General features: G+C 34.6%; 1 protein-coding gene across 2 annotated transcripts in view; it reads left to right on the forward strand.

The window, feature by feature from the left end:
* Window positions 1–22,406, forward strand: part of PJA2 (praja ring finger ubiquitin ligase 2) — a 79,085-nt gene that overhangs the window by 37,788 nt on the left and 18,891 nt on the right. For both annotated transcript variants that reach the window (XM_027100257.1, XM_027100263.1), the window contains 3 exons: window positions 4,602–4,787; window positions 16,449–16,634; window positions 22,097–22,208. In XM_027100257.1, coding sequence (XP_026956058.1) covers window positions 4,602–4,787; window positions 16,449–16,634; window positions 22,097–22,208 — 484 coding nt within the window. The remainder of the gene's footprint in view (window positions 1–4,601; window positions 4,788–16,448; window positions 16,635–22,096; window positions 22,209–22,406) is intronic.

The raw sequence follows: 22,406 nt of genomic DNA on the forward strand, positions 1-22,406 counted from the left end.
TGATTTTTTTCTCTACCCATTTTCTTTGACTTCAGTGCTACCATTGAGCTGTTTGCTCACCCTTTTCTGCTCCATGGTTTCTCTTCCATTGACCTATGTTTGATGCTTCTTTGCTGCGTCTTTTTTGGGGTCTGCAAACTTTTTTTAAAAGGTTGACCAGATAGTAAATATTTTAGGCTTTGTGGACCAAAAGGCAATATTGAGGATATTATGTGGATACTTGTATGACCATTTTAAAATGAAAAAAACATCCTTAGCGTCCGGGCCACTAAAAAACAGACAGGTGGCCGGATTTGGCTTCTGCTCCAGGGCATAATTTGCTGACCTCTGGTATAAAGCTGTTGGGTGACCAGGAGGCTGATACTGCTATTCAGTAAGACCAGAGGATGTCAAGTAGATTTTCTTTGGTAGAGAAAAGAGGAAAATGGTGGTGTGCGGGTAGAAAATCCAAATGAAATTTCTAAGCAAACAGCTTATATGATGAAAGAAGGAACTACCTTTATTAAATGTTTACCATTTTCCAAAAATTGTGTAAAACATTTTATCTGTGGTATTCATTTAAACAGCACTGTAGACCTGAAAAGTAAATATTAATATCCTCATTTTACAGATGAGGAGAAGTGAGCTCAGGGAAGTTCATTCATTGCCCAGGCTTGTACTAGTAAGTACTGAGCAGATCCTAACCTAAACTCTATCAGACTTCAGAGCTTGCTCTTGCCATTGTGGTGTTCCACTGCCACGGTGAAAAAGGCTATCATATGTTGTAGATGGAACTTTCACCTGATGTTAAATGTAGTATTTTGTTTCTTCAGTAAAGAAATTGCCTGTGGTAGATTTTTTGTTTTTCATAGTAAAAAATCTTAGCCATCGATTCATAGTTTCCTCCGACTAGCCCTCTGAGCCAGTTTGGACTTTTAGAGCTACAAATTATTAATAGACATTAAGTTTGAAATTTGTCATAGATAATAACGTTCAGAATGAATTATTAATAGGAAATTATTGATATATTACTTTCTATCACTTATATCACAAATGTATGTTAATTTCTGGGGAACGTACTTTAAAGACGATTAATTGTTGGCCCTTTTTAAATAAACTGATATCACTGAAAGTTGTCTATGTAAAGTCGTTCGATAGCACAGTCTTAGTTAACTTCCAAGAGCTTACAGGTGCTTCACAGTTCAGACAAATCTCCTTAGATGCTTTTCTGGGAAAAGGAACTGTGATTTTGCACTTAGAAAAATACCTTTAAATGCAGTGTTAAAGAAGCAGCTGCACTTTAGTGGTTTAGACTGAACGAATAAGAAGGCTAGTCCATTAATTAATTGAAAAACAAAAGAAGCAGTGTTGTAGAGGAAGGTCTTGAAAGAGTGATCTGGTCCTGAAATGGGAAAAAAGGTGAAGTGATTGTGAAGACATTCTTGGTGGTGGGAGGAATAGTTGTGATGAAAATTTGTATTTGGGGGACAGCATTTGGAATAGAGCATATTGGAAGGAAAGAGTTGGATGTAAGGATGTACTCATAACTGGGATCAGATGTAGTAAATCATAAGTGCCATTAGAAGTTCAAACTTTTTTTTTCTGTAGGCCAGTATTTTTTAAAGAGGGTAAAATATATTAAGTGGCACGCAGACAAGTGTTTTTAATTTTTATCATTATATATTTATATTAGTGTGAATCAAAAAAAATATAGCTAGCACATCAAATTTGGAACTTTATGGATATTGCTTAAGAGATAACTAAAATGTATTTGAGTGAAAAAAAAACTGTTGTTTAAAAAAAGATTTGATAATAGTTGCTGATGACATTATTTACTAAGCACTGTTAGAATGTTTTCTATATATTAACTCATTTATTCCTCAAATGAACTCAAGGAGATAGTGGATACTATTATATTTACCTGATAGGTGAGGCAATAAAGGTACAGAGAGGTTAAGTAACTTTTTCACAGCTAATAACTGGTGCATTCAAATCCAGGCCAGCTGACTCCAGAACCTGTGTTCTCAACTGCTGTACCTTAAGACACAGTGTTAATGTACAACTGTGGCAAAAATTGTGAGTACTGTAGGCAAATGGCTTAAGTTTATGAAATGCAGCTTTAGTAGAGAGGAACTGTTGAAAATTTTTGGAGTAATGTTAGAAATGTACTGTTTGATATAAATGGAAGTGATAGGGATATTCAGAATGCGTTCTTTGAGTTGAGGGATTTGGGATTAAGTTTAGGGACACCAGTTAATAATTGATTGTCTCAATCTAGGTTTGGAGAAAAGCACTTGAACCAAGGTTTGTTAGGGGAAATGGAGAAAAAGGAGATAGTACATAAGAGCCATTGAACAGAAAGAATGGAAAGTAAAAAAGGAGTTAAAAGTGCGGAGTTTCTGAAGAGTCAAAGATATGTGGTTTCCAGCTTAAGGGCAGGATAATACCATTAGATAGAAAATAAAGAAAGGGACTTATATGGCAGATGAATTTTGTTATAAAACTATAATTTTTAAAAGGAGGCTGAAAATCTAAAAATGTTTGGTGGGCAGTTAGTGGTTATAAAAGCTTAGTATGGTGATCAGGGCTAGGGATATATATTTAAAAATTATCTACTTCGAGGTGAGTGTTATGTGTAATGAGTAATAATGATGTAGGCCAGGGGTCTGCAAACTTTCTTAAGGGGCCAGATAGTAAATATTTTAGGTTTTTTAAACTAAGAGGCAAAATCCAATATAAATAGGTAAAAAAAAAAAAACATTTTTAGCTCACATACCATAAAACAAACAAACAAAGCAGGCAGCAGGGCCAGATTTGGCTAAAAGGCTATAGTTTGCCAGTCCTTGACATAAGCTTCTTAAATATGTTGACTGTTTATCATAGACATTCTTTTTCTATTGAAATTCGGAGATATTCCATCAGTTATTTCATTAATTCAGAAAAGTTCAGAAGTTTCATATGTTATCTTTCTGGACAGGATCAATCTCTGAGAGAAATGTTTAAAAAATGAAATTCACTTTTAAGTAGATGTTAAAAATTGCCAGAAATTAATCTAGAAATCCAACTCTACTTCTTAAAAACATTTCAAAACTGGAGTTGGTAATTTAGCTGTGAATTTGAGAAGCTTCATAGTCAAGGGAAGTTAGCTCAGTAAGCTCCTTTAAAACTATTTTCTGTGTTAGATTTTGACACTGATACAAGTCTGGAAATGATTTACTTGATCTTAGATTATTCTTTGGGTCACAGAAAATTTTACAGAATATAAGCAGTTTTGGCTCATACCCAGTGAAGGAACACCTTTTATTTGCTATGCCAGGGCTGTGTTCTATTTCTTCTCCAGGATGTTTGGGCCCTGAAAATTGGAAGTTGATTTTATTTTATTTTTTTACTTCTGCTAACTTCTCAGAGCTCAGATTAATGCTGCTCTTCATTAATTGCATCTTGGGTTTATCTGCCTGTAGAAGGAGACAATACCAATTATCACTTCCTTTCAAAAAAGTAGATTAAATTTTGTTATTTTTGGGTTTCTTAAAAGTCAGTGCACAAAGGGTAATATCTTTAAGAGAATTCTTGACCAGAATGGTTGCTATGGTTAGAAAAAGCATTTAAGATTTATTTTCAACACTGTTAAATAGTATTTTAGCTTCTGGTAATATAAGATGTCTGATGCTTTGCAAGTTGTTGAATGTGACCAAATTAACCAAAGTTAAATATGCATACTATCTAAAAGTAATTCTTCGGAGATTTTTTATTAACCCTTTTATCACACTTTTTCATTCCTTATCGAAATATTCTCTTGAGTTGAAATTTATTTTGTGTTCACAATCTTACCAAAGGACTTCAGTAAAGATTTGTCAGTGCTGCTTTTTATGAATTGAATCTCTCTCCATTGTAAAGTGTTTTTTGTAAAAGGAAGAAAAAAGTAAGCTTTTAAAACATGGTAATAGTGAAAATATATTCATAGAGGATGTAATATCAGTTGTCAGTATGTAATTAGAAAGTTGTTTTAAGTCAGATGAGTAATAACTCTATTATTTATTCCAGATAGCATTTAACCTGGCATTATCGAATAAATTACTGAAAATTTTGTGTAGAAGTATGTCTAAAATATAAAGAACCTGTGTCTAAGCACCACAGAATTAGTTACTTTAATGAAGAAAATAATAAATTGATAATTTCATAACTTGCCATATGCTATGTTCATTTGAAAAAGTTACATTCTGCTGAATATTTATCTCTGTATTTATTTATTTATTTATTTATTATTTTTTTTTTTTTTGCGGTATGCGGGCCTCTCACTGTTGTGGCCTCTCCCATTGCGGAGCACAGGCTCTGGACGCGCAGGCTCAGCGGCCATGGCTCACGGGCCCAGCCGCTCTGCAGCATGTGGGATCCTCCCGGACCGGGGCATGAACCCGTGTCCCCTGCATCGGCAGGTGGACTCTCAACCACTGCGCCACCAGGGAAGCCCTGTATTTATTTTTAAAATATGTTAAAATTTAATTGGCACCTGATGAAACATGTAGAGCATCAGTACTCCACTCTCTACCATGATGCCTGGTTAACACTCCAAATGATAAATGCACTTGTAATGACAGTATATTTCTGTTCTAAATTTGCAGTTCAGAATGCAGTGATGGAGAATGGTCTGCCTCTTTGCCTCATCGATTTTCTGGTACAGAAAAAGATCAGTCCTCAAGTGATGAAAGCTGGGAGACTCTGCCAGGAAAAGATGAGAATGAACCTGAACTACAAAGTGATAGCAGTGGTCCCGAAGAGGAAAACCAAGAATTATCTCTTCAGGAAGGGTATGTTAACAGTAAGATTTGTTATTTTTATGCATACTGCACAAGAGTGTTATACATCACATTCAGATGTTGGATATGCTATTAATTGCATTACAAGCCCTATGTAGGATCAGTAGATCCTGCTGAATTTTGTTATGCCTTCGGTGTTTTCCAAAGAACAATTAAATTGAAAATACTGGTAATTACAGTGTCTTGTCTTAGATACAGTATGTGTTTCCATTTTGCTTTATTGAAGAAATGTTGGACATTTAAAAGATCATTTTGGTAAGTCAGGTATGAGTGAATCAGAGCTGCCATTGCTATTCAGTGAAGATAATAGCAAGGGAGAAGGGAAGCCCTCAGAGGGAAATCAGTGATTTTTTCATGGAAATGCAGGCAGTAGGAAAAGTTGAAGTTTTAATATTTCTCTCTAATTGCATTGGATATCTCCAGAAATTAGTGGTTGATGATATATATCTTTGTCTTTTCCTAACTTTAATGGGAATGCTCTAGTGCAGGGCTTGTCAAATTTGTATTACAAAGGGCCAAATAGTAAATATTTCCAGCTTTGTGTGTCAGTCTCTGTTGGAGCTCCTCAATTCTACTGTTATAGTGTAAAAGTAGCCATAGACAATATGTAAATGAATGGGTGTAACTGTCTTCCAACAAAATTGTATTTATAAAATTGGCAAGCTGGAAATAACCTGTAGGCCATAGTTTACCAGCCCTTGCTCCACTAGTATTTCCCTAGTAAGAATGATTTGGGGTTTTAGGTTGATTTCATACATGTACACACACACATACACAATTTTTTTGTCTTAAATCACACCAAGGAAATTAAAAAAAAATTTTTTTTTAAATTGGGGTATCGTTGCTTTACAATGTTGTGTTAGTTTCTGCTGTACAGCAAAGTGAATCAGCTATATGTATACATATATCCCCTCTTTTTCTGGATTTTCTTCCCATTTAGGTCACCACAGAGCATTGAGTAGAGTTCCCTATGCTATACAGCAGGTTCTCATTAGTTATCTGTTTTATACATATTAGTGTATATATGTCAATCCCAATCACACTAAGGAAATTTTACCTGTTTGTATTTCATAGGTTTCTGGCAAGAATGTTTGTTGAATTTTATTAAAGTCTTGTTAGCACCAATGGAAATGATATAATGATTTTTTACTTTTGGCCTAATGATCATGAGCAATTTTATTTATTTATTTATTTATATATTTGTGTGTATATATATACACACACACATATATATACACACATATATATATATATTTGTGTGAGAGTGTGTGTGTATATCTTTTGGTGTTTAAATAGCTATTTATTCCTTTAAAGACTGTTAGTATTTGCTTGTGAAACCTTCTAGGCTTGGTGTTTTGTTGTGAGGGAGTATTTCTTTGATAATTAAATTTTTTTTCTATAATAATTGGTTCTAATTTAGTCTCTCAAGGGAACTATTTTGGTAAATATGTTTTCTTAGGAAACACCTATTTCAACTTGGACATTACAATTTTTACTTTTCAAAAAGTTTAAATTTCCAGTTTGAGATTACTTCTGTAAGAAACTCTGGAGATAAAGCATATTAGAAAATTTGTAAAGAAAGAAATGTAAGAACATAATTGGTTTTGATAGTGGTAGGTTGAGGTGGCATTTTTTTCCTCTTCCTAACTTTATGTTTGATCATCTCTAATCACTATTAGTTAGTTTACTAAGTTTTATTAATTTTTTCATATGTAATTTGTGATAGTAGCTATTCATGCAACAGATATTTATTGAGCATATAGTATGTGCCAAGCATGGTACTGGATCCTGGGATTATTATCAGTGAACAAGACAAATAAGATTCTCCCATGAAGTTTACATTATGGTGGGAGAGGCAGGTAATAAACAAGATACAAATATGATAAATTACAAACTGATAATTACTGTGAAGGGAATAAAACACTAATGTGATAAAGTAACTGACAGAGGCTTACATTAATTAGAGTGATCAGGGAGGACTTCTCTTAGGAATTGACTTTTGAGCTGAGCTCTAAAAGATGAGAATTAGCAGTTAGTTGAAGGAGAGCTTTCTAGGCAAAAAGAAAGATGAGAGCAGAGGTACTGAAAAGGAAAGAGCTTGGTATGTAAGACGGTAGTGGGGCTGAAGCAGATGAGTGGAAAGAATAGTAATATGAGATGAAGTTGGCAGGAACCAGACTATGCAGGACATGTAGCATCTGGAATTTATTCAGAGAGCAGTGAGATTTTAAGTGAGGAATTAACTGATTTGACACACATTTTTAAAGGATCACTCTAACAGCTTTGTGGAGATCGAATTGGAAAGGGACTAAAGCAAAAAAGAGGATGAGAGTGGATTAGGCTGTGAGGGGATGGTAGTGAGAATTTAAAAAGGTGAAGAGGTTTCAGAATAGTTTTGAGTTATAAGTATTAGGAAGGATTGGGTGTGAGATGAGGGAGAAATCAGTCAGTTATGCCTAGGTTTTTTGGTTGGAACATTGGGTAGATGTTAATGTTGTTGACTGAGATGAGGAAGCCTGAGGAGAGGACTGGGAAGTAGGAACTCCTTTTTGAGACTTTCAGTGCCAGTGAGACACGCATTGTAGGCGGCAGGAGACTTGGATATTTAACCTACAAGTTTAAGGAAAGTATCCTGAATTGTAGGTAGATGTACAGGTATATGTATAAACAGAAACACATTTGAAAATCATCAGCTACTTGCATTGATATCCTACAATAATAAAACCGGTAGTTTGATTAAAAAAAAATAGAAGTCAAGTGGTGAGGGGGGACAGAACTAAAATGCTGGACAGCAGTAGTATTTCAGTTGATGGGGGAAGCTCAGAGTTGAAGTGTATAGTTTGGGAGAGGTCTGAAAGTTAACTGTTGACATGTTAAATTTGTATGGTAAAATTTCAAGGGTAACAACTACAAGAATAAATACAGAGTATATGTATTGGAAACCAGTAGAAGAGGAAAAAAGGAGTTAAGAGGAAAAAATGGAAAAATAACATTTAAAGTCAATCCAAATAACAGTTAAAAAAAAAAGGAAGAAAAAGCATAAAAAAGGGAAGAAAAATAAAGATGAAAAAGCAGGATGTAAGAAAAAGTCCTGTAATAAACATAAATTGCTTACTCTCTGCTTGTGAAAGAAAAGCTTCAAATCAGTTGGATTTTTTTAAAGTTAAATGCTGTTTACAAAAGACACACTTAAAGCATTAATATACAGAAAGATTGAAAGTAAAAGGGCAGAAAATGATATTTCAGGGAAACACTAACTAAAAGAAAATGGACTAATTATACTAACATTAGCAATTTAGACTTAAAGACAGAAAAAGCATTAATGGGGAGAGTGGAGGTCACTATGTAGTAAGTCCAATTTACTAGTAAAATGTAGCAGTTTTAAACTTGAATGCACAGACTTAAAATATATACATCAAAATTTAACCAACCTAGAGAATATTGACAGATTTTCTGTCATATTAGAAAATTTTTAAATACCTTTCTCAATTAATAATTCATGGATATAAAAAATTAATTGCAGATTTGAACAACTTACTTAAGCTTGCTTTAATGAACACTGCATGCTGTGGAATACACAAACACACAAAAACTGAACATGTACTAGACTGCAAAGTACAGGTTAACACATTTCAAAGAATCAATGTCCTAGAGACCATTTTCTCTGACCACAGTGCAATTAATTTAGAAATAAATAATACAAATATAAATTCTTAATATATAAATATACTTTATATAAAACCCTCCATGCATTTTAAATTATCCATCCTTTTAAAAAAGCAGTAGGACAGGGCTTCCCTGGTGGCACAGTGGTTGAGAGTCCGCCTGCCGATGCAGGGGACGCGGGTTCGTGCCCCGGTCCGGGAAGATCCCACATGCCGCGGAGCAGCCATGGCCGCTGAGCCTGCGCGTCCGGAGCCTGTGCTCCGCAACGGGAGAGGCCACAACAGTGAGAGGCCCACGTACCACAAAAAAAAAAAAAAGCAGTAGGACGAAGAAATCATACTAGAAGTTTAAAATGCTCACCAACTCAATGATAATGGAAATACCACCAATCAAAATCTGTGGAATTGCAATGAAATTGATATTTAAAGGGAAATTTATCTTTATAAATGCTTATGTTAGAAAAGAACAAAAGCTGAAAGTGGAGTAGCTATGCATTTAACTTAAAAAACAGAAAAGGAATATTAGAATCAACAAAGAAACTAAGGAGATAAGAATTAGAATTAGGGAAGATAAGAACAAAATTCAATAAATCAGAAAACAGTTACTATAGAATCAAAGAAATCAGAAGCTGATACTTTGAAAAGATTAAGAAAAAGAGACATTCTACTTGACAGTGAACAGGAAAATAAAGATGACACAAATAAATAATACTGAAATACAAAAGTGGACACAGCTGCAAACACAATAAAGTTTGTATAGACTTTTTAAAAAGAGTACTATGAACTTTATACCAGTAAATTTGAAAACTTAGAAGAAGTTGACAAATTCCTAGAAAAATAGAATTCACCAAAAGTCACTCAAGAAGAAATAGGAAACCTAAATAATATGATAACTATTACAGATACATAGTCAGTGGTTTAAAATCTTCCCATGGAGAAAACAACTGATCCAGGTGATTTTAGAGCTGAATTCTCTTAAACTAAACTTTCAAGGATCATATCACACTACCCTTCGAGAGAATGGGAAAAGAACTATTTCTCCAAGTCATTCAAATAAGGCCAATATAACCCTAATACCAAAAGAGTTTGTGAAGGAAATTATAAACCTATTTCATTCATTAAAATATACATCAAAATCTTAAACAGAATTATTGGAAATCTGAATTTGTAAGTGTATTTTTTTAACAGATAAAACTCAGTTACCAATCTGAGTTTATTCCAGATATGCAGAAGTAGTTTCACATTGAATACCTGTAAATGTCATCACCAAATCGTTAGCAAAATACAGGAGAAAATTCATATGATAAATTCTGTAGATGCAAGGGAAAAAAAAATCACTTAGTAATGTTCAGTGCCTCCTTATGATAAAAATTCAGAAACTAAGATCAGAACAGAATTTCCTTGCCGTCATAAAAACTGTCTAAAAAAAAATAGAAATCATTTCAATAAGGAAGCATTAAAAAAAAATTCCCCCTTAAGATCAGGAGCAAGACAGGTTGCACCATTTCTGTAGCCATTGAGGGGGAAGTATTAGCATGGCAGGATGGGAGAATAATAAAAGGCAGAAAAATAAAAGAAGATGTAAAGGAAGAGACACCGAAAAGGAAAGAACCAAACTAGGAAAATATATTTATAGTATAAATTCTTAATGTGCAGAATGTATAAAGAACTCCTAGGGCTTCCCTGGTGGCGCAGTGGTTGAGAGTCCGCCTGCCGATGCAGGGGACGCGGGTTCGTGCCCCCGTCCGGGAAGATCCCACATGCCGTGGAGCAGCTGGGCCCGTGAGCCATGGCCTCTGAGCCTGCGCGTCCAGAGCCTGTGCTCCACAACAGGAGAGGCCACAACAGTGAGAAGCCCGCGTACCGCAAAAAAAAAAAAAGAACTCCTAGACATCAGTAAGAAAAACTGACAGTCTGATTGCAAAATCACCAAAACATTGAGCAGGTAATTCAATGAAGAAGAAATATTAATGGTGAATAAAAATATCAAAAGATGCTTACTTAGATCATTAGTAATCAGGGGAGTGTACATTAAGATTACAAGGAGGTATCATCTTTTACCCACCCATCAGATTAGCAAATATTAAGAAATATGACAATGTCAGGTGTTTTGGAGGATATAAATCAGTTCTTACACACTGCTGGTTGAGGTGGATATTACCCAAGTATTAATTAATAAGAGAAAAATTAGTGGCATATTCGTACATGGAGTATTACATAGCAATGGTAATGAATGAGCCACAGCTACATGCAAAAGCATGGATGAACCTTAAAGATAGAATATTGAGTGAGAACAACTATTCCTGGGAAAATGTGTATGATACGTATTTCATAAAGCTTAAAAACAAGCAGTAGTAAATATCTTGTTTAAGTATGCAAAAATAGTGAAAACATCTTTCAAAAAGCAATGGAGGTGGGGCTTCCCTGGTGGCACAGTAGTTAAGAATCCGCCTGCCAATGCAGGGGACACGGGTTCAATCCCTGGTCCAAGAGGATCCCACGAGCCATGGAGCAGCTGGGCCCATGCGCTGCAACTGCTGAGCCTGCGCTCTAGAGCCAGCGAGCCACAACTACTGAGCCTGCGTGCCACAACTGTTGAGGCCCGCACGCCTGAAGCCCCTGCTCCGCAACAAGAGAAGCCACCACAATGAGAAGCCCATGCACCGCAATGAAGAGTGGCCCCTGCTCGCTGCAACTAGAGAAAGCCCGCGTGCACAGCAACGAAGACCCAACGCAGCCAAAAATTTAAAAAATAATAATAATAAATATTTTTTAAAATTAAAAAAAAAAAAGCAATAGAGGGACTTCCCTGGTGGTCCAGTGGTTAAGAATCCTCCTTGCAATGCAGGGGAGGCCGGTTCAATCCCTGGTTGGGGAACTAGGATCCCGCATGCCATGGGGCATGCACACCACAACTAGAGAGCCCATGTGCCACAACAAAATATCTGGTGTGCTGCAACCAAGACCCAACGCAGCCAAAAAAAATGAATAAATAAATAAATATTAAAAAAAAGAAAAATGCAGTGGAATGACAACAGCATCAACAAGATAGTACTTTGCTCTGTGGTCATGCCAAGGGGATAGGAAAAGTGTAGAAAACAAGGTATATGCTAGTCAGTGGTAATATTCTAGTTCCTGGCTTAAGTGGTGGGTTTATGAATGTTCAGTATAATATGCTTTATAACTAAAATAGATTGTATATATTTTGCATTTGAAAAAAAAGAAATTAAAAAATAAAGGGAATTGAAGGTGAGAAAATGGAGGTACCCAATTCTTTACTAAAGGGAAGGGATTACAGGTGGATTTGGGGCCTAGAAAAGTGTTGTTCTCACCCCTAAAAACCTAAAAGCATGATTGTTTGCTTGTAGAATGTTCAAGAAGAAAGTAATTAACTGATAATTATAGCAAAGATAAAGTGAAGTTCTTGAGAAGATAAGAAGATGAAAAGGGATCCAGAGCTCAGGGAGAGGGTCTATAGGAGCAGAGACTCCTCCATTGTAACTAGTGGAAAGGTAACAGGTAGGTACAAGTGTAGGTGAGTCTGTAGATTTGCTGCTGGGAAGAAAAGATGAGTCTCAAGTGACTTCAGTATTCTCATTGTTACTAGATGTTGAGAGATGGGGAGGATAGGAAGGTGACATTTAAGAAGAAAAAGGTGGGAAATGGGCTTTCAGAGAACCAGGCAACAGACTTACTAGGTAGACACTTAGTAATTGCTGGACAGTATTAAGTGTCCATTTGAGATTTATGTTTTTGAATTTAAAGTTAAATTAGAGACATCACACTTTTGTATTTTTCTTTAGGCTTTTCCAGCTGTTCTGGTGACTTTACAAACTTCTAATGTAAATACTCTTAACATTTTTTAGTAAAAATTTAATAATAAAATTTTTCTATTAATCAATGCTAAATATATTAGACTAAAGAAACAGTTCTTCAAATTAAGTGTTGGGAATCCATCTTAGCAACTGGATGCCGTGGAATCCATGCAAAGGATTTGCAACAGGGTACCCTTGATTTTGTAAGCTGTAATTCCCTTTAGGCTTTTTTGACTCTTAAGTCAAATTTCATTTACTTTCTTCTGTACCTTACCTCCACGATAGGGATTAGAAATCTTAAACATTTGCTATACAATTAGTATTATTAAAAATGAGCTTATATCTAAAGCTTAGCAAGTACTTAAATGTATGTGTGTCTTGTTATAAAATGAAAACCGGTAAGTTAAATACCGTTTAACTAGGAATGTTTATTATGCTGTCCAGAATTTTATAAAATAAATTTCTTATAATATAGCTATATTACTTTAAAATGTTGGTATTAACCTGAAGATTTAATATTCTGTGCTGTTTTTAATGGATACTCAAATTGCTGATTCTATTAGCTAAAGGAAGCCACTCAGATTTGTAAAATCAGAGTAGTTAGTGTTTTCAGGGATTTAATTTGATTTGTCTGCCTTTCAGAAATTCTACGATGCATGATTATATAATAACATATTTTAAAACTTTTTAATGAAAATTTCTTTAAGATACCCAATAGTATTAGTTTATTGGTATATCTTAATACTTTTAATATTGCTATTCCAGTAATGTTATTAAATTTAGTTTCTGTTATTGAAAAATAGAGATCTTTAATCATGAAGCATAAATCATAAAGGGAGCAACAGTCTGTTTATCTGAAGCTTTGAAGTAACAGTATGGCCTGTAATTAAGAGAATATCATGTGGGTGGTCTTCTAGGATTTTCACTGGAGGTAGGTTGTGCAGATACCTGATGGGGCATTTTTGGCTTCCTGTTACAGCAGCAGCATTCATTTCCTCCAAACTGTGCTGAAATTGCTCAAAAGGAAAGAACAGATTGGCAATTTCCCTTCCCAGGTGAAATACTTGTGACGTTGGTAGTAATGGCAGTAGGGCTTCTGCATCTTCCATCTACTGGGTTACTTTTTTAGACTTGACCATTTGGAGGTATGATTAAATAATATGTCTTTTTAAGTCTCATAAATTACTGTGTAACATTGTAATGACATTTTGTTGATTTTTGAATTACCAAAATGAAGAAAGGGCCTTGGAGGTCTAAATTTTTGTGAATGTGTTACTTATGGTGTGTGTGTGGTATGGGCATATGTGTATATATATAGGGAGGAAGAAAACAGAGATTGCTGAAATGTTTTCAAGATTTTTTAAGCATCTAAACTTACATTATATACTTACATTCCCATGGGGATATTTGTTTCTCTTGTTAGCTACACAAAATGAAAGATACTTTTGACCCTATTATTCAGAATCTCTCTTTTTTTTTTTTTTAAGATCAAAATTCCTTTTGTTATAGTTTCAAGCCAACTCTGGCCCAGCACATGGCTACTCTTCTAGCCTGATAAGTTTTGTGTTAAATGGTGAATGAACTTTATGTAACATGTTGAAAGCATATGCTACACAGCACTTATTTTCTGTTTCTGTAACTGTGTTATAATGAGTCGTGAAAGACAATCAAATGTTTAAATTGTTTATATAGTAAAAGAGTATTAATGACATTTTTGTTTATTGATTCAGAATTATTTATTTTAGTTTCCTTCTTTGAATTTAAAAAACTCATAAATTAATGTTTATTTCTTATGCTGAATCATTTTCACCAATGTATTTGAGTTTTATGTTATGTATCTGAAGTACAGAGTAACAGAGTCATTTTTTTTTTTTTTTTTTTTTTGCGGTACGTGGGCCTCTCACTGTTGTGGCCTCTCCCGTTGCGGAGCACAGGCTCCGGACGTGCAGGCTCAGCGGCCATGGCTCATGGCCCCAGCCACACCGCGGCATGTGGGATCTTCCCAGACCGGGGCACGAACCCGTGTCCCCTGCATCGGCAGGCGGACTCTCAACCACTGCGCCACCAGGGAAGCCCACAGAGTCATTTTGATGGCTGTATAATAGGAAACAGAAATGTATTTAGAAATAACAGACATTTCCAAGGACTATTCTGGGCTTAATCTCTAAATTATTCGACTTTTAAAAGATTATTTTTCAAGGATTTATTATTACATTTGCAACACAGAGAGAGAGAGAGAGAGTACCTATGATGTGTCAAGCACTTGTTACAGGAAGTGAGGCTACAATGATGAGAGACAACATTGTATGCCCTTGAGAAGTTCCCAGTCTAGGAGAAGATAAATGAGTCACCAGAAGAGTTACAGTACAGTGTGGCAAGTACTCTCATAAAGGTGTGAAGAGAGATGTGCTGCTTAGGAATTTTTAGTTTGATTTTGTATTTTAAAACCATTTGAGGCTTAATTTTTCATTGGACCTAATTATTATGCATGAAAATAAAGCATCTACTATCTTTATGTGTTAGACATTAAAAATTTAACAAAATAAGCACATTTTGTTATGCTAATTTCTCTAATTTTACGAGACTAAATCTTATAAATGTGTTATTCTGAAGTGTAGTTTAGGATCTGAAATTAAAGAAACATTTATGAATTTAGCTATACAAAGAGATACTGTTTCTTTGTATTTAAAATGTGTTGATTCTTGTATGTGGGCATTATCTGCATCTCTTTCATAAATATTTTTATCCCTCAAGTTAAATTTGCACATTAGAATGAATAGAATTCTAATTAGAGTTGTTCTTCAAGTTGAAATACATAAATTGTTGTATAACATTATTTCTCATCTTAAAACCCAAACTAAAATTAAACTTTGTCAAGACTATATTTAACCTCCTTTTGATATAGTAAAAGGTATTTTTTTGTTAAATAAAATGAAAAAGAAAATCCTCCCAGTATAATTTATTTATAAATGGTCATTGCAGCCTTGAAATACCTTTTTTTCTTATATAATTATTAATATTTCTCAATTTGGTCTTTGTGTCCAGATTTTTGGTGTTTTGACTTTTCTGTAAGTGTTTTCTTTAATGTGTATGTTGTGAAATTTAACAATCTGTTTATCTTTGGCTTCAAGGTTTTGTATAATGTTTAAAATGACACTGAGATTTTTGTAAAAATGTCTCTCCTGATTCTTCTTGTACTTTTTTTGTTTAGTGGTGTTGAGGATGGACATGCATTTTTTAAAAGTAGATATGGAATTTATTTAAGGCTAAATAATGACATAGAGATTTAACTCCCTCCCTCCAGGTGGATACCCAGTTGTCTCAATAGCATTTATCGAGTGATCCTTTTCCTTATAGTTTTGAAATACTTCTTTCATCTTTCTTATTTTCTTTATTGATTTCTCTGTCCCTGTTTCTGTGAGCTTATTTTCTAGTGGGAGAATGACTAACAGTAAACAAATAAGAAAATGATAAGTAAAAGTAAGTTCTATAATGAAAACAAGAAGAATGACATATAGTCAGTGACTGGTGATCTACTTAAAATGAGTGGTCAAGACAGGCTTCCCTGAAAGAAGTGACATTTACTCTGAAAACCAAGGAAGGAGGCTGTGCAAAACTCTGGTGAAAGTACATTTCAGGTAGAGGAAATGGCCCCAAGGTGAATGACCTCCATGTGCTCCAAGAGAAGAAAGAATAGTAGGAGTATAGTAAATGAGGGATGGGGGAAGAGCGGTGAGGAACATAAGAGTTGGAAAAGAGGGCTGAGGGGAAAGCATGTATAATGTAGAGATTTGTAGGTCGGGCTGAGCACTTGGGTTTTATTTTAACTGTGAAGGGAAACTACTCAAGATCAGGGCTTAAAGATTCAGATTGTCTAGGATGAGTTTTTCTTATTTTTCTCCTGCAAAAGAGGAAATATGTATATCAAATAAATAGGTTATTATGTAATTATGAGCTATTTCTATATACATATGACTCTATAACAAATTTGCTTCCCTTTTAAATAATTTTACATTTTAAAGAAAACAGATTTTTAGAATCATCTAAGTACCAAGAATTTAGAACTCAAAGAATAAAGTATCTACTTGCACTAAATAGAACTCTTTTAAGAAAAAATTTATGATGTGTTTTAAAAATAATATGTTTTTCTTCCATTAAAATGTTTGTATTAGGGAACAGACATCCTTGGAAGAAGGAGAAATTCCTTGGTTACAGTACAATGAAGTCAATGAAAGCAGCAGTGATGAAGGAAATGAGCCTGCCAACGAATTTGCACAGCCAGAAGCTTTCATGCTGGATGGTAACAATAACCTTGAGGATGACTCCAGTGTGAGTGAAGACTTGGATGTGGACTGGAGGTATGTAGCACAGTGTGTTTACCATCCTTAATTGATCATTGAGTAGAATTTGTTTTTGATTCTGAATTATGAAAACTGAATCTTTGATAATCAGCTAAGAAATAGCTCAATTTTCTCATCTGTCAGTCTTCCTCTCCCTCAAAGCTCATTTCAGGTGTCACTTCATACGTGAACTTCTTTCTTACTCCAGTCATGACCTCTTCCTTCTTTGACCGTTAAGCTCTGTGGAAGCTTACTTTATATCCTAGTTATTTATACAATTAATGGTTTGAGGATTCTGACTTTTAAATTTGGTTTTTTTAAAAAAAATTTTTTATACAACAAATGCATGTCATGTATCCCAATCTCCTTAATATAACACTTAGTATAATCCTTTAAAAATAAAAAGTCCATGATGAATACTACCTGAAGAATTTCAAAACCTGTAATTGAATCATAAGACTATAGTTTTCCTTCTCCATATGCAAAATATGGAAAATATAATTGTACCTTCTCAGAAATGTTGAATGTATTAAATTTACTTTATGCTGACAAAGAACAGTGAGCTTCAAATAAAAGTAACATATAAATTAAATGGATTATAGAATTGTTATGGCTCATGATCAGAATTTAACTGTTTTGGTTTATAAACTTAGACTTATTTTTCAAGTGTGCAGTAACCCTCTGGAAGCAGCTAGTTATTGAGATATAGCGGGAATGTTCCAACTAATCCCTTTTTGTTACTTTTTCTGGAAAAATCATGACTTGGTACTACCCTCGTTTTCATCTCTGCACAGATATATTTTTAAGAATTTGTCTTGTTTTTCCAGTTAAAATTCCATTACAGAAAATTTAGAAAAATAAAGGTAAGAAAAACTCATTCATACCCCTGGTAACCCTGCAAGTTTCTAAAACTTATGTTTTTAAGGCCTGCTTTGTGTCTTCAGTTTCTCTTTCTGAGTGTTTAGTTACTTCTTTGTACTTCTCCAAATTGTTCCAGACATGAAACTCAACATCTCCATGAATTCCTCCTTACTGTTTCCTTTTCTCACTCCCCAGGGGAAGAAAAAAATTATATGTTCAGAGCAGACTCTTATTGACCATGTTGTGGAAGTAGAAGTGGGGTTTCCTTACAGCCACACAATTTGTAATTCCATCCTAAATATTCTCCTCCAAAACCTATTTTCTGTCTTCCCAAACATTGTGGAAAATCAGTGGCTTCACCTAGTCCTAGTCTTGGTGATCTTGACACCCCCTTCATCTCTTCCCTCTTTTATGTCTGCCCATTCCCCTGTTACTGAACTCCTTGTTAATTCTGATGTCTTCTCTGATGACATTATACAAAGTCATTACAGTGCTCAGCAGGTGACAGAATTGCCTATTTAGTGTCATCTATGTGTGTTGGGAAGCAGTTATGGTTTAGGAATTATGTTTTTTTGCACATTTTTGAAACTTTATGAATATAATTTTTACAGCTCCATTATATAGGTGCTGCATCCTATAGATGCACTAAAATTTAATTATTTCCCCATTGAAATAGTGCAGTAAACTTCCCCCCCATAAAACTTGATTTGTACTTCAGTTTATTTCTTTAGGACAGATTAGCAAGAGGTGACATTACTGAGATGTGTGATATTTTTTAAGATCTTGATGTATTGGATATATTTCTAAGTAACTTTCAAAACAGGTCTCACATAAAAAATTTTTTTCTCCACTTGTTTTTGCAGTCCATTGGTCCCACCAGCTTTTTTTTTTTTTTTCTTAATTTACTTATTTTATTTTATTTATTCTTGGCTGCGTTGCTTTTCTCTAGTTGCGGTGAGCGGGGGCTACTCTTTGTCGTGGTGCGCAGGCTTCTCATTGCAGTGGCTTCTCTAGTTGCGGAGCTCGGGCTCTAGGCACGCAGAGAGTGCAGGCTCAGTAGTTGTGGCGCACAGGCTTAGTTGCTCCGCGGCATGTGGGATCTTCCCGGACCAGGGCTCGAACCCGTGTCCCCTGCATTGGCAGGCGGATTCTTAACCACTGTGCCACCAGGGAAGCCCTCACATAAAAATTTGAAGGTATAATCAAGGTCTTTATTGAACAAAATTTAGCTTAAATTCGAAAACTTCTAATTCATTGATGATCTTTCTAGATATGGCTGTTGTATTAAGATTTTAGAGATATTGCTGGTTGTTCCAAAATTTGGGGAACTTCAAAGTACTTTTTTTTTTAATATGGAAAACAATTTAGCATTGATTTTAAGACAAAATTTTTGAAGGTTACTGTTCTGAATTTTGTCTAGATATGGCAATACCTCCTTATTTGCTTTTGTGGTACTCTATTCAATTTATATGGTAGTAGCTAAATGTTGATAAGGTGAAAATGTGGTTTGATTTTCATATTAAAATAGCATGTCATTTTGACAACTAAAAGGAAAAGCCATGACAAACAGCAGCAATTCTTATCTAAAGCAAAATTTGAGACACTTTCTTTTCAGTTTTGCCACTGCTTAGGAAAAAAATTAAATCCCTTTGGTTTTTTTATTTTAGCTTAAAGGAAAATGGAAAAAGTCCTCTATCAAAAGTTTGCTGGTTTATTTGTTTTGACTAAGTCACAGAAATATTGTAGAATAACCAGAGAATATTTCATAGATTGGTGTGGTAGGAGTTGATGTGGAGAAAACATAGATTTTGGATTTAGACATATCCCAAATGTACCATTTAGTTATTCTTTGATAACAACTTAAGCTTTCTCTTGGCTAGAAATTGGGGTTATAATGATTATTTTTTAATAATTATTAACCTAATAAGAAATCAGGGTTGTAATAATTAACCTAATAAGATTGTGAGAAATTAATTTTTTGTGGATATTACCATGCTTTAATAATAGAATTTTTAAACTCTTTTGAAATTATTTCAGACTTACAGAAAAATGGCAAAAGTAGTACAGAAAATTCCCATATATCTCTAAGATTCCCTAAATGTTAACATTTACCACATTCGTGTTACCATTCTTTCTTTCCTTTCTTTATATTCATATTTTTTTTCTGACGCATTTATGTGTAAGTTGCAAACATGATGCCTCTTTACTCATAAATAGCCTAGAATGAATTTCATAAAAACAAGGATATTTTCTTATATAGCATAATAAAATTGTCAAAATGAGGACATTAACACTGATACAGTACCGTTATCTAATCTACACACCTATTCAAATGTCTGTAATTGTCCCACTAAGGCCATTTTTGGTCCAATCCAAGACCACCATGTTAGTTAACATGTTTCTTTAGTTTCTTTTAACCTGGAATATTTCCTCAGTCTTCTTTGTCTTTTATAACTTTGACATTTTTTTAAGTACAGGCCATTTATTTTGTAGAATGTCCCTCAGGTTCGTTTTGTCCAATGTCATAATTAGATTCGAGTTACACATTTTTAGCAGGAATACCTTAGAAACAATGTTCTGTTCTTCTCAGTTCATATCAGAAGGCACATGGTGTCGAATTGTCCCATTACTGATGATGTTAATTCTGATCACTTGGTAAAGGTTTTATCTTTCAGATATCATCACTGTACAGTTGCCATTTTTAGCTTTATGTAAGCGTCTAGTGGGAAGATAACCTGTTTCCTTTCAAACTATCAAGCTACCAACTACTAGTTTTAGTGTCCTTGGTGATTGTTGTCTGAGACAGTTATGACCATAGTGTTTACCAAATGAATGATACTAGAATTTTTAATATTAGCTGATTATTCTTAAGTTACCAAATTACAACCAAATACCAGGCTCTGAGTGTCTAGATTTGTTTGGCCTAGAGAAGAAAAGAATTCTTGGGGGATAGTTGACTCCAATCATTTGAAGGAGTTTTCTGCGAAGGGAAAGTGGGCATAGTTTGTGTTGCTTCAGCAGGCAGAACTAGAGCACTTACTTCACATAAGTTTCAAACTTCTATTAGGGCTCTCCCATACTGCATGCACCTGCTTAGAAAGCGGTGTGTTTTCCGCACGGAGGAAATGGTTCTACTGTTTCTTGAATGCCTACTCTGGTGCCATCTCTGTGCAGGGCACCTGTGTGCATCTACTCATTTAATTTGTTTTACAGATAAAGAAACAGTAGTAACAGTTAAATAATATTTTCATACTGTTTAACTATGACTCAGTTAAATGTGACATTAAATTCCTATCTGACTCCAAGACTCTTCCTCTTTGCATTACATTTCACTGATAGATGAATGAGTTCTAGTATTGCAGAAGAGGTTTATTCAGTAATCTTAGTTTTAATTCTAATTCTAAAATCTGTGATTGCAGGAAAATGTCTGTTCCTTTGTACCATGTGATGTCTGCTGATTTCTAGATACTACGAAGCTTTAATATATTCTTCATAGGAGTACTTCTGTATCTCTGGGCAATAGATTTGTAATTTTAATGGTGGCAGAAAGATTGACATCATAACTGTTTTGAGCTAGCATGTGTAACTGGATTTTTCTGACTATGATATTCAGTTTCTGATAGAAATGCGGAAGTCAACAGAAGTTTTCCTTTAGGTAGACAAAATAAGCTCAGTTTTGGAGATCTTGGATTTGAGGTGGTAGGAGTTCATTGAGGTAAAGTGCCCCCACAGAAAACTAAAAATGTAGGTCAAGAACTCAAGAGGGATTTTGGAATTAGAGGTTTAGGGATCATCTGTAGAAAGGATAATTGAAGGGGTGGACTTGAATGTAATTGCCAAGGGAACAAGGTTTAGAAAGAAGAGGACTGAGGATATACTTAACGTTTTCTGAATCTTGAAATACTTAGTATTTCTAAGACAAGAGAAAAAGGAGGGATCCATGTATATGTAGGCATGAAGGAAGCAGATAAGGACCAGATTAAGACATAATATTTTTCTTCAAGGGGCTTACAACCCTTCAGAAAAAAAAAATAATAATAAAAATGAGCAGTTAGGAGCTAAATCTTTTCAAACTGAATAATAAGGGAGGAGCCCTAGTTTTTAGAAGAATAGAAGAGAGATTAATGAGATAAACTTGAGAAAATAAAATTTTCTTAAGCCTGAAGTAATTAAGCAGTACAAGGTAAGAGAAGAAAAAGAGGCTTTGACCAATGAAAGAAATAAAATAAATGCAGTATTCTTAACATGTTCTCACCTAAATTTAGATTGGAAACTAAAATAAAGGGGAAAGATATGGTAAAGAATTAGGAGGGAAAAAGTACTACCTTTATCCCAGCCATAAACAGTTCCCAGAGCTAGAACTAGAAACAGAGAATTTTCTTACAAACTTTGTGCAGTGAGTGTGGCAGCCTATTGGGGCTGGGAATGGTATCTTACCTCCTTATGCTTAGCATTTAACTCTTCTGTTGGGTTCTTCCTGCCCCTCACCGCACGAGATTTATATTAAAATATTTTAAGGTTTTCTGCTTGTAGCATCTTTATTGGCTTGTCAGTATGCTAATATAATTATGTCTTCACTATAAAGGTTTCCCAAATCACGGTTGTACTTTTTTTTCCAGCCTGTTTGACGGCTTTGCAGATGGACTAGGAGTTGCTGAAGCTATTTCTTACGTGGACCCTCAGTTCCTCACTTACATGGCACTAGAAGAACGCTTAGCCCAGGCTATGGAGGTATTTTAGTGCTTATTTTAGTGCTCTGGTACCCATATATAGGTTGGTGGGATGCCAAGTGATAACAATTAAAGGTTTCTTTAACTGCTTTTAAGAAAAGGTGAATAATTTTCTAACCAATTTAATAACAATTACTGAATAGTGATTCAGTATGTGTATAGAAATTGCACTTGACATCCTGCCAATTTGCCTAAAATT

The sequence above is a fragment of the Aethalodelphis obliquidens genome, unplaced genomic scaffold (assembly GCF_003676395.1).
Source record: "Aethalodelphis obliquidens isolate GAN/ISIS:26980383/991018 unplaced genomic scaffold, ASM367639v1 scaffold4, whole genome shotgun sequence".
In the NCBI taxonomy this organism is placed as follows: domain Eukaryota; kingdom Metazoa; phylum Chordata; class Mammalia; order Artiodactyla; family Delphinidae; genus Aethalodelphis; species Aethalodelphis obliquidens.